This window comes from Bactrocera neohumeralis, chromosome 5 (assembly GCF_024586455.1).
Source record: "Bactrocera neohumeralis isolate Rockhampton chromosome 5, APGP_CSIRO_Bneo_wtdbg2-racon-allhic-juicebox.fasta_v2, whole genome shotgun sequence".
Classification (NCBI taxonomy): Eukaryota; Metazoa; Arthropoda; class Insecta; order Diptera; family Tephritidae; genus Bactrocera; species Bactrocera neohumeralis.
This window is the reverse complement of record NC_065922.1, coordinates 47,220,080-47,231,768: the sequence shown is the minus strand read 5'-3', so window position 1 is coordinate 47,231,768 and position 11,689 is coordinate 47,220,080. Positions and strand designations below refer to the sequence as shown.

General features: G+C 35.0%; 2 protein-coding genes across 2 annotated transcripts; both read left to right on the top strand.

The window, feature by feature from the left end:
* Positions 1–338: 338 nt before the first annotated feature.
* Positions 339–10,650, top strand: LOC126759032 (potassium channel subfamily K member 1-like). Its single transcript, XM_050473585.1, has 5 exons — positions 339–1,365; positions 4,929–5,069; positions 5,219–5,428; positions 5,509–5,712; positions 5,800–10,650. Exons 1-5 carry the CDS (start codon positions 756–758, stop codon positions 6,072–6,074), a joined length of 1,440 nt encoding a protein of 479 aa, XP_050329542.1. The 5' UTR covers positions 339–755; the 3' UTR covers positions 6,075–10,650.
* Positions 10,651–10,837: 187 nt separating this feature from the next.
* On the top strand, positions 10,838–11,436 carry LOC126759034 (c-Myc-binding protein homolog). Its single transcript, XM_050473589.1, has one exon. The coding sequence runs from the start codon at positions 10,879–10,881 to the stop codon at positions 11,287–11,289; it is 411 nt and encodes a 136-aa protein (XP_050329546.1). The 5' UTR covers positions 10,838–10,878; the 3' UTR covers positions 11,290–11,436.
* Positions 11,437–11,689: the final 253 nt, after the last annotated feature.

Sequence of the window (11,689 nt, the reverse complement as noted above, 5' to 3'; positions counted from 1 at the left end):
ATTTATTAATATGAAATGCTTATGAGTTGAAATTTATGTTATCTAAAGAAGAGTAAATTGATATGATTCCAACGGCAATTAAGACATCTTCACTCATCTCATAGATAAGTCGACAAGTACAGCCATTTGAATATCTTGACATGTACATACTTACATACATATGTATAGATGCATGTGCTGCTTCTGAGCATATAAATCAAGCGACAAAGTGCTACCGCAGCAAAATTTTGTATATATGCATGTACGTATATATATATGTATGTATGAATGCATTTGCAATTAAAGTAATCAGCTCGTGTTTCAAATCTCAGATTTAAGAATTCAGTTGATGAGTGAACGACTGCTGCGCTTGATTAACAAGCAGATCGCAAGTTAAGAATTACGATTTAAAAGTGGTAAACATACAGACAAACATATATATAGGGCGTCTGGCGTTTTCTAACAATGCAAATCATTTTTCATGAAAACTGCGCGTACGTGTGTAAATCGAATTTTTGAATGAAGTGACATTGATGTGATTTTGCGCAACGGTAAAGCATAAATCGCACCCGCTGCTGTCAAGTAATGTGTAACTAACTAAACTCACTTACTTAGACGAACGAGCACACTTCACAGCACTTCTGCAAATACGCTTATGAGCGAAGGTAGCGTAGAAAAACGAGCGCGTCAATAAAGTGTTAAATCGTTTAAGTACTGTTTATATTGGCGTGGCACGTGTTTTCCCCGTTTTAGTACCTTGTGCACATGAATGTGTGATGTTGCCGACGACAACATTTCGCCGCCGCAATGGCTACGAGGATCTGGACAAGTGCAATCAATCATTAGAGGAATATCTGCCGAACGTCCTTGTGCGCGCCGAGGGTCAAACAGCATGGGCAGCGACGCCAACCCAGTTGGGTCAACAAAAGCAGCAAACTAATCGTATTTTCTCAATCTCAGATACGGCATTAAATGTAACACCACCGAAAAATTCCAACACGCCGGCAGCACCTTTAAGCAGCCTGTCCCAACAGCAATCAACGTCGCACGCTTCACACAATCAATCTACGCTCAGTCTCAATAATGGCATTAGCCTTGGCTCCATCGTGTTGTTGCCCGGTCCCTCACGTACGCAAAGTTATGCCAACCTGAACCATGAGTTCTATGCTGCTAGTATGTATGGTAGTGGTGCCGCCAAAAAGTGCGGCAACTCCTATATGCGCAAGGAAAATTTGCGTTTACTTTGCTTCGCACTCTTTTATTGTGTGTACTTAGCAATCGGTAGTGTTTGCTTTCAAATTGCCGAAACGCCGATGGAGGAGTCATTGCGTAGCACTGTGCGTCAACAACGCACCGAATTCCTGCTGAAGTATCCACAAATATTGGGTAAATTTTATTTATATGAAATTATTTGTCTTTTACGTATTCCTAGTATTTGGGGAAACTCAACTCCCAAAAGATGACAAGTATGTATGTAGATGTATGTGGTTAAAGAGGTGAACTTTTCACTGCTTAGTTACAAGAATTTTCCAAGTGTACATTCCCTGTAGAGAATGTTTGATTTAACACCAGAAAAACAAAACGAAAAATAGTAGCGAAAGTAGTTCATTGCTTGTCAATAAAACTAAATAATATATATAGCATTAAAAGTTAAAAATAATTAAACTCATGAGGTTATTTCGCCGTCAATATCAATATAGCTGCCTTTGAGTAATTTTCAAAATACTAATTTCCGATTGAGCTCATATCTTGGAGCTAATATTATATCTTTCAGGTCGATAAAGTTGCGGGCTGTATAGAATTAATGTAGGATATAAAAGTAACAATCCACATACTGCGCGTTGCTACGTTAACAGTTAAAATAAATTTGAAGGAAAGACATTACATAAATACTCAATCCATTTTTATATTGTTCACCCAGTCGAAAATTGATCGTACCAACTTAGAAGTCTTCTTTGGCTCACGCACAACACGACGAATCGGTACATTTTTGTTCTGTAAGTTGATAGTACTGTTAGTGATATCTACGCTAAATTTCACGTCAAAATATTCATTAGTATTTGAGATACGCGTCGTTTTGTGAGGCTCTAAAAGTGAATACTTCGATTTTTACTATGTCTGAATTTATTGAACAAAGAAGTGCGATAATGCACCATCTCATACTGCATTGGTTATTCGTGATCATTTTACAACATTTTCAACTAATATTGTGCCGCAACCACGGTATTCGCCTGATTTACCAACGTGTAACTTCTGGCTATTTAGCAAATTCATATGACTACTCCGAGGACATCGTTTTGACTCAATTTAGGATATAAAAGCTGAATCGAAGTCGGCTCTGATGGTCATCACGACGGAGGATTTTTCCAAATGCTATGATACTGGAAAAATCGTTGGCATAAATGAATTTCAGCGGGTGGAGATTACTTTGAAGGAGATGGAATGGAGTAGTATAACGGGGTTTTAAATAGAGCGCTATAAAAGTAAAAAAACAAAAACGGTTTGGGATATCAATTATATTATTTATTTCTGTAAAAATACATATGTACGATCCTATTATATATAGAACTCAGTTTCTTTTGCATGGTCACCACGGGCACGCTTGCAGAAGTCCAGACGCTGAACCGAATTTGCGACGGTTTTCAAGCATAAATCGCCCGATACTGCCGGAATTTCACGTTCGACATTCGTTTGAAGTTCATCAATCGTCGCTGGCTTGCTGGCATAGACCACAGACTTGACGCAGCCCCACAGGAAATAGTCTGACGGAGTCAAATAGCACGTTCACCAAACTAGGTTTTCCATAAATCAATTGTGATATAAATCGATTGTGACATTCGCTGTGTGGCTAGTGGCGCCGTCCTGTTGGAACCACATATTGTCCAAGTACATATCATACAATTCGGGCCAACAGCCCGGCCGGTTATTATTGAGCGGTAACGATACCCTTTCAAAGTAGCGTGCCGGTTTTGATTATTACTGCAATGGTGACTCACAGTACTTGTGGATTTCTGCTTGACCAATAACGCATATTTTGCTTATTGACTAAGCCATTCACCCAGAAATGAGCCTCATCGCTGAAGATGATTTTTCGATGAAAATCCGGATCCTTTTCAAGTTGTTACTGAGCTCAATTCACGAACATACGACGATTCTGGTGGTCAAGCGGCTTTAGTTCTTGCATCAATTTGATCTTGTCAGGATGTAGGCAAAGATCTTTTCGCGAAATTCGCCACAACGACGTCACAGCAGCCCAACGCTTGAGAACGGCGTGTGAGAGACAAGATTTGGGTCTTTCTCAATTGATGCGCTAGCGGCAACAATATTCTCTACACTAGGGGCACTTCTTTGTCTCACTGGCACGGGAACATTTCGTACTGTGCCTGTGGATTCGAATTTTTCTACTCGAAGCTCAATTGTTGATCTGACAAGGCGATTATAACCTTCATAAATTGGACGTAACGCTCTTAAAGCTGAGGTCACTGACTCCGAATTTCGTAGTAAATTTTAATAATTTCGACTCGTTGTTGGATTCGATATTTTTTCATGATGAAATAGCAAAGCGTAGTGAATAGAAATCTCAAAAAAGCGGGCAAAAACATGAAGTCGTTTGCTGTCCCTATTGGTCTACTTTTGTAGCATTTCTCATCAAGAAGCTGTTCATTTATTGGAACTGCCTATATCAGATCATTATAGCATATAGCTACCATACAAACTGAGCGATCGTGGACAGTCTCCGAAGAAATGGCTGAGATCGGATCACTATTGCTGGAATACAAACTGATTATTGTCTAAGTCGTTGCTGCAATCACCGAAGAAAGTTTTCAGGCCGAGTCACTGTGGTATATCTCATTCTTCTTTGCTGGCGTACGCAGCTATAGCCGAGTTAACAACATTCGTTTCTTCTTTTTGCTACATGGCGGCAATTCGAGATACCAAGTGCATTCAGGTTTTTCTTCACCTGATCTTCCTCTGCTTCCACTGGCGGGTATTAAATGGAAAATCTTCTTCTAATGCGCAAAGGTCCATAAATATTCCACAAACCCTTTCTTTCGATCATCCTTAAGGCCGACTGATCAGATGGCTCCGCACCAGCAGGACCGAAATAATGAGGGACTTATAGAATTGGGGGTTTGCTCGTCGAGGACTTTACTTTTTAATTGCCTACTCAGTCCAACGTAGCACCTGTCGGCAAGAGTGATTCTGCGTTGCGTTTCAAGGCTGATGTTATTGTTGGTATTGTTGCTGGTTCTAAGATAGACGAAAATATTTACGACTTCAAAGTTATGACTGTCAAAGGACATGAGTGAGCCAAGTCGCGAATGCGATGACTTCCTCTTGCCCTCGTTCACACCCAGTCCAGCAATAAATGAATGAAATCATACGATAGGGAGTCTCTTTTTGAAACCTCGTTTGGAATCGACTGAATTTGCAGCTTTTGCTGTTGACGTCTTCCACCACTGCCGGTTTGAATAATTATTTAAATTGGTAACTTTTATCTTGTTTTCATATATGTAGATGACCATATTCGACAGCAATATCATTAAAGCTGTTGTTGTATCTGAAAATTAGTTACTAAATATAAAAAAGTTTAAATATTCCATCGTAAATCATCAGCGATGAATTTGCAACAGACTCTTCCACCACTGCCGGTTCAAAAATAGTTCAAGCATACGAGTACATTTTGGCTAAGATAACAGGAGATATAATGTAGCCAGGTCTGTTTATACACTACAATCCAACAATCTACCAGAAAACGAAACATCCTGAAGAATTGCCAGTATACTGTAATGTAATGTTTTCTCGATTAGCCTCTATAAAGATACGTTGTACCATTAACCACCCTGTATTAAATGCCTCGATTAATGCTATTTCGAATGAAATTTTATATTTTCAATTAATATAAGGAATATTGATTAAATCATTTCATATTTATTGCTTGTACGTAGATGAAGACCTCGAAGAGTTTCTCAAAGCCGTGATAACAGCCAACGATCGAGGCATATCACCGTTACGCAATGCAACAAATGAAATGAACTGGAGCTTTGGTCAGGCATTCTTCTTCTCAAGCACCGTGATAACAACAATCGGTAAGCGACAATACACTTGTCTACTACACACACACCTTTGTACTTGTATAAATTATTTATGTGTGCATAAAATGCACTTATTGTATATGTATGTTGTGTTTATTATAATGTTCTTGTTGTTATATTCAAAATATTTTACCTGTGCGCAGGATACGGCCATGTAACGCCACTTAGCCAAACGGGGAAAATATTCTGCATAATTTATGCGGCCATTGGTATACCACTCACGTTGGTGCTATTGAGTGCGATGGTGGAGCGGCTGTTGGTCCCGGCCAGCTGGTTGTTGGGCACTTTGAATTCGAAATTGGGTCATCTCTATCAGCCCTTCAATATACGACTTTTGCATCTAAGCATTGTGGGTAAGTGCGCCTGGCGGTGGAGTGTAATATTTTAATTTGCTGGGCAGACCTGCAATTGAGTGTCGATTTTCTTATTCCAGCTACGCTTGTTATCGTCTTATTCTTTGGTATACCAACCGCAGTTTTTGCTTATATTGAACCCGCCTGGGGTGCTTTGGACGCTTTCTACTATTGTTTCATCTCATTGACAACTATTGGGTTGGGTGATTATATACCTGGCGAGGGTGTGACCATTGGCAATCGTTCCATGTACAAAATATTCATAAGCGGTTATTTGATTTGTGGTGCGTAAACAATTATATTATATAAATACAAATTTACTTGCTCACATATATGTACTATATGTATTATAAATTTCACACACTCCATAGGTCTCATTGCAATGATGTTTGTGCTGACGATCTTCTATGATATACCGCAACTCAATCTAGGTCAACTGTTCACTGAAAGCACAAATGGTGAAACGGAAAAGTTGCGCCTATCCGGCAACAATACCACATGCTATTCTGGCCCATCAGGTCTGTATATGCCACAGCGTGATGAGGATACTAGGCGTGCCGTAGTTCGCATACGTCCACACGGCGACGATTCACCCAGTCCCGATGAAGCACCATCTTCGCTCAATAGCGACATAAGAGTCCCATAAGCATAGACTAGGAGCGGCATTTGCCGGATGAATTGACGGTGAAGATGGCGTTGTTGGAGCAACTACTGCGTACATGTACGTATATATCGTTGGCAAAACACTTGGCATATCCTAGAAACAACATAAAATAATCCAAAACCGTACTCGTATCATGCACTCAAGTAACCACTCTACAAAAGTACATACATATGTACATATGTATGCAGTTTTAAGGTAAATAAGGGAGTATTTAGCACATGCCCGTTACCAAGCATATGCCAGCGGGCCGGTTACAAACTACATTCTATCAATTGCCACTTTAATTAATTATTTTTTTATTTAAACAAATGAAGCATAAACAAAGACAAATCTTTTGAATGTACAAAACGAACAGCATACAATACAAAAAATACCTATTTAAATTGCTCTACTCAAAAACTATACTATTTTAAGCATTAAGTAAAAAAAAAAAACATAGAAAAACTATCAACTTCTTGGCAAATGTCATGAAACATTGTAGAAATACTGTAAAGCTATCATAAAAAAGCAAAGTGTTGAATGTTGCAATTCTAGGGGGTAATGTAAGGTGCAATTAGTTGCAGGTCTACTTATTTCTAACGGTAGTTTGTAGTTGTGGAAATTATAAACATATGTATATCAATTTATCATAATTATGTGCACTCTAGCAGACTGTGCGGGCAAGTTTAAATTCAGGTCCTATACATGTATGTATATATAGCTATGTATATCGCATGATCGGACAGGAATGCGTCTAATATTAGAGTGCTTCAAACATAAAAGAGCAGAATGTGTGGTTTTTCGCTTTTATTTACAAAAAACAAAAACAATACAATTTTTTGTGCTTAACGAATAATGGGAGAAAACAAAATAGCATCACTAAATATATAAAACAAAAGGAGTCAATACCTAGTCGCGTATCCTTTATTATCAAGAACAGCCTGTAAGCACTTTGGAACTATTTTGACAAAGTTTTGATCTACCTCCGACTCTATGGAGTTCCAAGCCTGCGCTGGTGTTTGTATTGGTTTGAGTCAGTTGTGTTTCAACCGAAGCCTTACAGTGCCCGTGTGTGCTTGGGGTCGTTGTCTTAATAGAAAGCAATATTTTTCGCGCTACCCTACTTCTCCGCACTTTGTGATCAAGTTCGGCATTTGGTTTACGCCACACAAACATTTTGCCATCTGAGCCCTGCAAATTAAATTTGCTTAGGTCAGTGAAAACTATCAAATAAATGTATTTTGAGATGAAATATTGTGAAACTATATGATTTCAAAAGTCTTCTGAGTTTAGTAAATATTCCTTAGCATATTTCAGCCTTTTGTTATTCGAAAGGCTAATGAAAGTTTATTTTTCTGGCAATTTTTTTCGGTAATCGGATTTTGTGTAACGTATTACGAACAGTATTTAGGCAAACATCTTTTTCATTTCGAATATTTAGATAATTTTTCAGTTATTTTGCAGTTTTGAAATGATCTTCTGTGGCTTCCTTTAGTATAGAACGCCCTTCTCGTACAATAATATCTAACCGTGACCTTTTTTTCTTTACTGTTGATTTAAATAGATTTTCCTACCAATTCAGCGATTTCATGCATGATTTCGTCTTCACCATTAAATTTAATACTAATTGACTTATTTCCAACAAAACTTCTCTGCCACCAAATATGACTGAGTGAGACAAAAAATGCAATTATCAAGCTGTTTTGATCCGATTATTCGTTGAGAGCATAAAATTGAGTTATTTATTTTTTCTACGCAAATTTACAGTTATCATAAAGGATAGTTGTTGTTTTTTTTATTGATGAGAGAGATAGGATTATGAAGTGTAAATAAAAGCAAAAACAACACATTCTACATTCTCTTGTGTTTTTATGTTTATAGCAAATTAATATTAGACAAACTCCTGTTCGATTATGCAAGGGAGCCACAGTACATACAGTGGATGGCGAAAGTCTGCAAACGGCAAATTTTTATTTTTTAATCTTTTTAATTGGCCATTTTAGTTTTCGTATTTATTATATTTAATTTAAGTCGATAATCAATTTTGAGGTAATATAGTAATCCAAAACTATCAAATAATTATTTTGATAGCTAACCTAAAAAAATATAACAATATGAGCACTTTTACGTTATGATCACGTAAAAGTGCTCATATTGCAATAATAATGGAGAACATGCATGTTTATATAAGGTATGTATAGTAAATATTTGTGCTTAAAATTAAAGGATTTATTTGGCATAGAATGATCAAATACAAAAAAAAACTTTCGTAATGAGACTCTCATAGCAACCCTCGCCCATATAACAAAAAATTGGTACAGTCGATTTTCACTAGCAAATTCATTCGCCCCAGATAGGAGCAGGTTGTAATCAATTGGTGTCGGGTCCTGACTGCAAGGTGGTGTCCATCTTTGACGCATGCTCGAACAATACTCATTCAAGAAATCACGAAATTGTCTAAGAAGTGGTTTTAGTACGAAATCCTATCATTCCGACTTCTTAGAGCGTAACCACGTAAGTTACAGAAATAGTGAATATTTTTACTAAACCTTATATGCCCAAAAAACTTGACCCTTATTTCACTTAAAAAGTGCAACAACTAAGGAATTTTTTCTGCAAACTACCAATTCTCTTCAGAATAAATATTTGTTAGTTAGATATCAGTTAATGTTCGAAGAAAAACTAACGTACGGGAGCAGACTTTTGTCACCCACTGTATATTTTAATGTCTTTATAAACTTTGAATTAGAATGTTTAGAATTAGTTATGTCCTACTCAAAAAGGCGTTATTCGAGTATTTTTATTTACAATTATTGGCTATCTTCAAAATACATCTGCTTTTCAGTTAAAATGATTTTAAAAAGATTTCATTTATATTACTTTTGTCCTTTTAGCCACTAATACCACAAAAAGCGTGAATTTTTAGTTAATTTTGCTCTCTGAACATTAATGTTCTAAATGTAGCGAATTTGGTCAAAAGTAGGGAATAAGATATAGACTGATTATGGACGAAAGTTATATATGTATATATATATATATATATATTGCTCGATCAAATGAAATGAAGAATGATTTTATTATTAATTAATGTTTTACAAAAAATATAGTTGAATACAGACACTAATTCTAAAATTAGAAAATCAATACAAATCTATAGAATTTATAAAATCCTGTAACAAAATGACTAAAGAATTTTATTAAAAACATTTTCCCGTTTGAAGTGCCGCAAAAAGTTTGACTAAATCTGATATGAGCGCGATTTCAAGCAGAGAATTTCATATTAACATTTGAATTTTATTATTTGACACCTTTTATGAAATTTTGTTTAAGCTTTAATAATGTTTTAATTAATCTTAGAGAGCACTAATGTTGTGTATGTATTTGTGATGTTTTAATTGTAATATAATTATTGAAAAGCGTGCATATACTTCTGGATACATGAATATTTAATTGCCTATAAAAAAATACAAGAAATAATTCAAGTGAAAGGAAGTAAAAAATGGAAAACATGAAAACTAAAATAACACACATTTTTAATTCACATACATACATACATATACATATGCATATAATTACCGACATGAAACAGACATTTTTTATATTCAAATAGGGATTATTTATATAGTATAATATACCATATGTACATATATTAGAATGAATGGCCCGCAGATAATGGACAATGCTTTATTCGAGACATATTTAAGGAATATTCTATGACGACAACAACAATAAACACAATAATATCAATTTAATAAATATTCTTATGTAGTTTACTTTATAAGAATAAATAAAACGAAGTGAAATGTAATAATAAAAGTATATAATGATCATAAATGATATGAAGAGAATACTTCGGGCCTTCCCATTAAACAAAATGATAGTGAATTGTATTTGTTCCGTTCCATAAAATGTTAAAACGTACCATAAATGAAATATACAATGCGGATAGGTCAATAATAATAAATAATAAACTGTATTTTATAAATAACATATGACACACAAAGCTATGTAAAGATACCAGATAAAATGGGGTCGTTTGTAACTCAAACATAAATAATTAATATAATAATGAGCATGAATAAACTAAAAGTGAAGTAAGAGTACTATTGAATGAATTTCTATTCAAAGGGTTTGTTACATGCAACGATTATTGGAAGGGCCCATAGTATTTAATAAACATATGTATGTTTGCTGAACCTTTTATGTACCTAAAATATAAATTGTATTATACAAGTAATTTACCAGTATAAGTAAGCACATGTATGGTTATTTTTTCGCAGTATAAAATTAAAAAATTTATTCAGTAATATAAAGTTATACAAGATTTCATTTATTTAGTTACATACGTATAATGTCTGAGCACGATCATCTATATATTATACATACATATCTAAGTTCACAAAAAAAAAAATAAATAAAACGAATAAACACATATATACCCAACATATTGTAAGTAAGTACATTAAAACGCATCTATAACATTTGAAAAGTGTTGCAATAGATAAAATTGTTACAAGAGTATAACTTGTCTAAAGTATGTAATCATATGACCAAATAAATTAATCATGTGTAGTGTGAATGATTAATTGATTAAAATCGAATATGTTCCAAAGGTAAGTGTGCACCATACTTAATGCTGACCTTATTTTATAAAATGCATTGTCCAACACTGTTCGACTTGCAATTTTTGACAATTCGGCATTGTCATATATTTACAGTTATTTTCTTAAATTTTTTAACCTCATCACATTTTTGCAGCATCAATCAAAGAAGTTTTTAATTTAATTTATTTAATAAAAGTAAAATTATGGAAGTGTTTTTAAATGAAGAGCTCACATCTGAAGCGAAAAAGGATATACGTCATGCATATCTGCGCGAGTGCGGTATAACCGACAAGCTTAATGACATTTTTAAAAAATTATTACAAGCTGGCGTAAGGCCAGATAATCCGTTAGATTTCATACGCGAGGAATTAGGTGATAAACCTATACCGACGGAAACTTTTGAAAATATGGAGCACGAATTAGACGATGCGCATCGTGAAATTCGTCGTTTACGCGGCATATTAAAAGAACTTGGCGTTAACAATCCAGACGAGCAATTTTGTGACGCAGAAGCGGGACCTGATGAGTTTGAAAATGTAGCTAGTGAATTTAACAATTCATTGACCATTACGGAAATTAATGAGGAACACACAGGTGGACAACAGACTAGCTAAGCTATAATAAACTTTAAATACAAATGGATATTTTTAATATTGCTGAATAAAATAATGTACAAAAGTCAGTGCAGTACCCAAATGATGGCGTCCAAAAAGCAAATAAAGAAAGTATTTACCAAAATACAACATTAAAAATTAAGGTAATTTACTTTGGTTTATAATATTTATTTCACAAATAAAGAGGTTTCATAGAATTTATTTATTTATGTAAATAGTATCATATTTTCACCCTTTGTCAAATATGGCTATTAAATCTGCATTTAGCAAATAATTTTTGCGAAAAACTAAGTGTGTAACTGGGTTTCGTTTAAACCCAGTATACGACCTTCGTTTTCTCTTATCTGCCAAATAATGGTACTTGCACTTTAGCACCTTAATATTAAATCCTGTTTCCAAG

What these genes read in the sequence shown, in the direction of transcription:
- LOC126759032 (XM_050473585.1), top strand. Translation starts at nt 756, where the DNA reads ATGTTGCCGACGACAACATTTCGCCGCCGCAATGGCTACGAGGATCTG. An exon ending in GAAGTATCCACAAATATTGG is followed by an intron (nt 1,366 to 4,928) that starts GTAAATTTTATT and finishes GCTTGTACGTAG; the next exon opens with ATGAAGACCTCGAAGAGTTT. An exon ending in AAGCGGTTATTTGATTTGTG is followed by an intron (nt 5,713 to 5,799) that starts GTGCGTAAACAA and finishes CACACTCCATAG; the next exon opens with GTCTCATTGCAATGATGTTT.
- LOC126759034 (XM_050473589.1), top strand. Translation starts at nt 10,879, where the DNA reads ATGGAAGTGTTTTTAAATGAAGAGCTCACATCTGAAGCGAAAAAGGAT.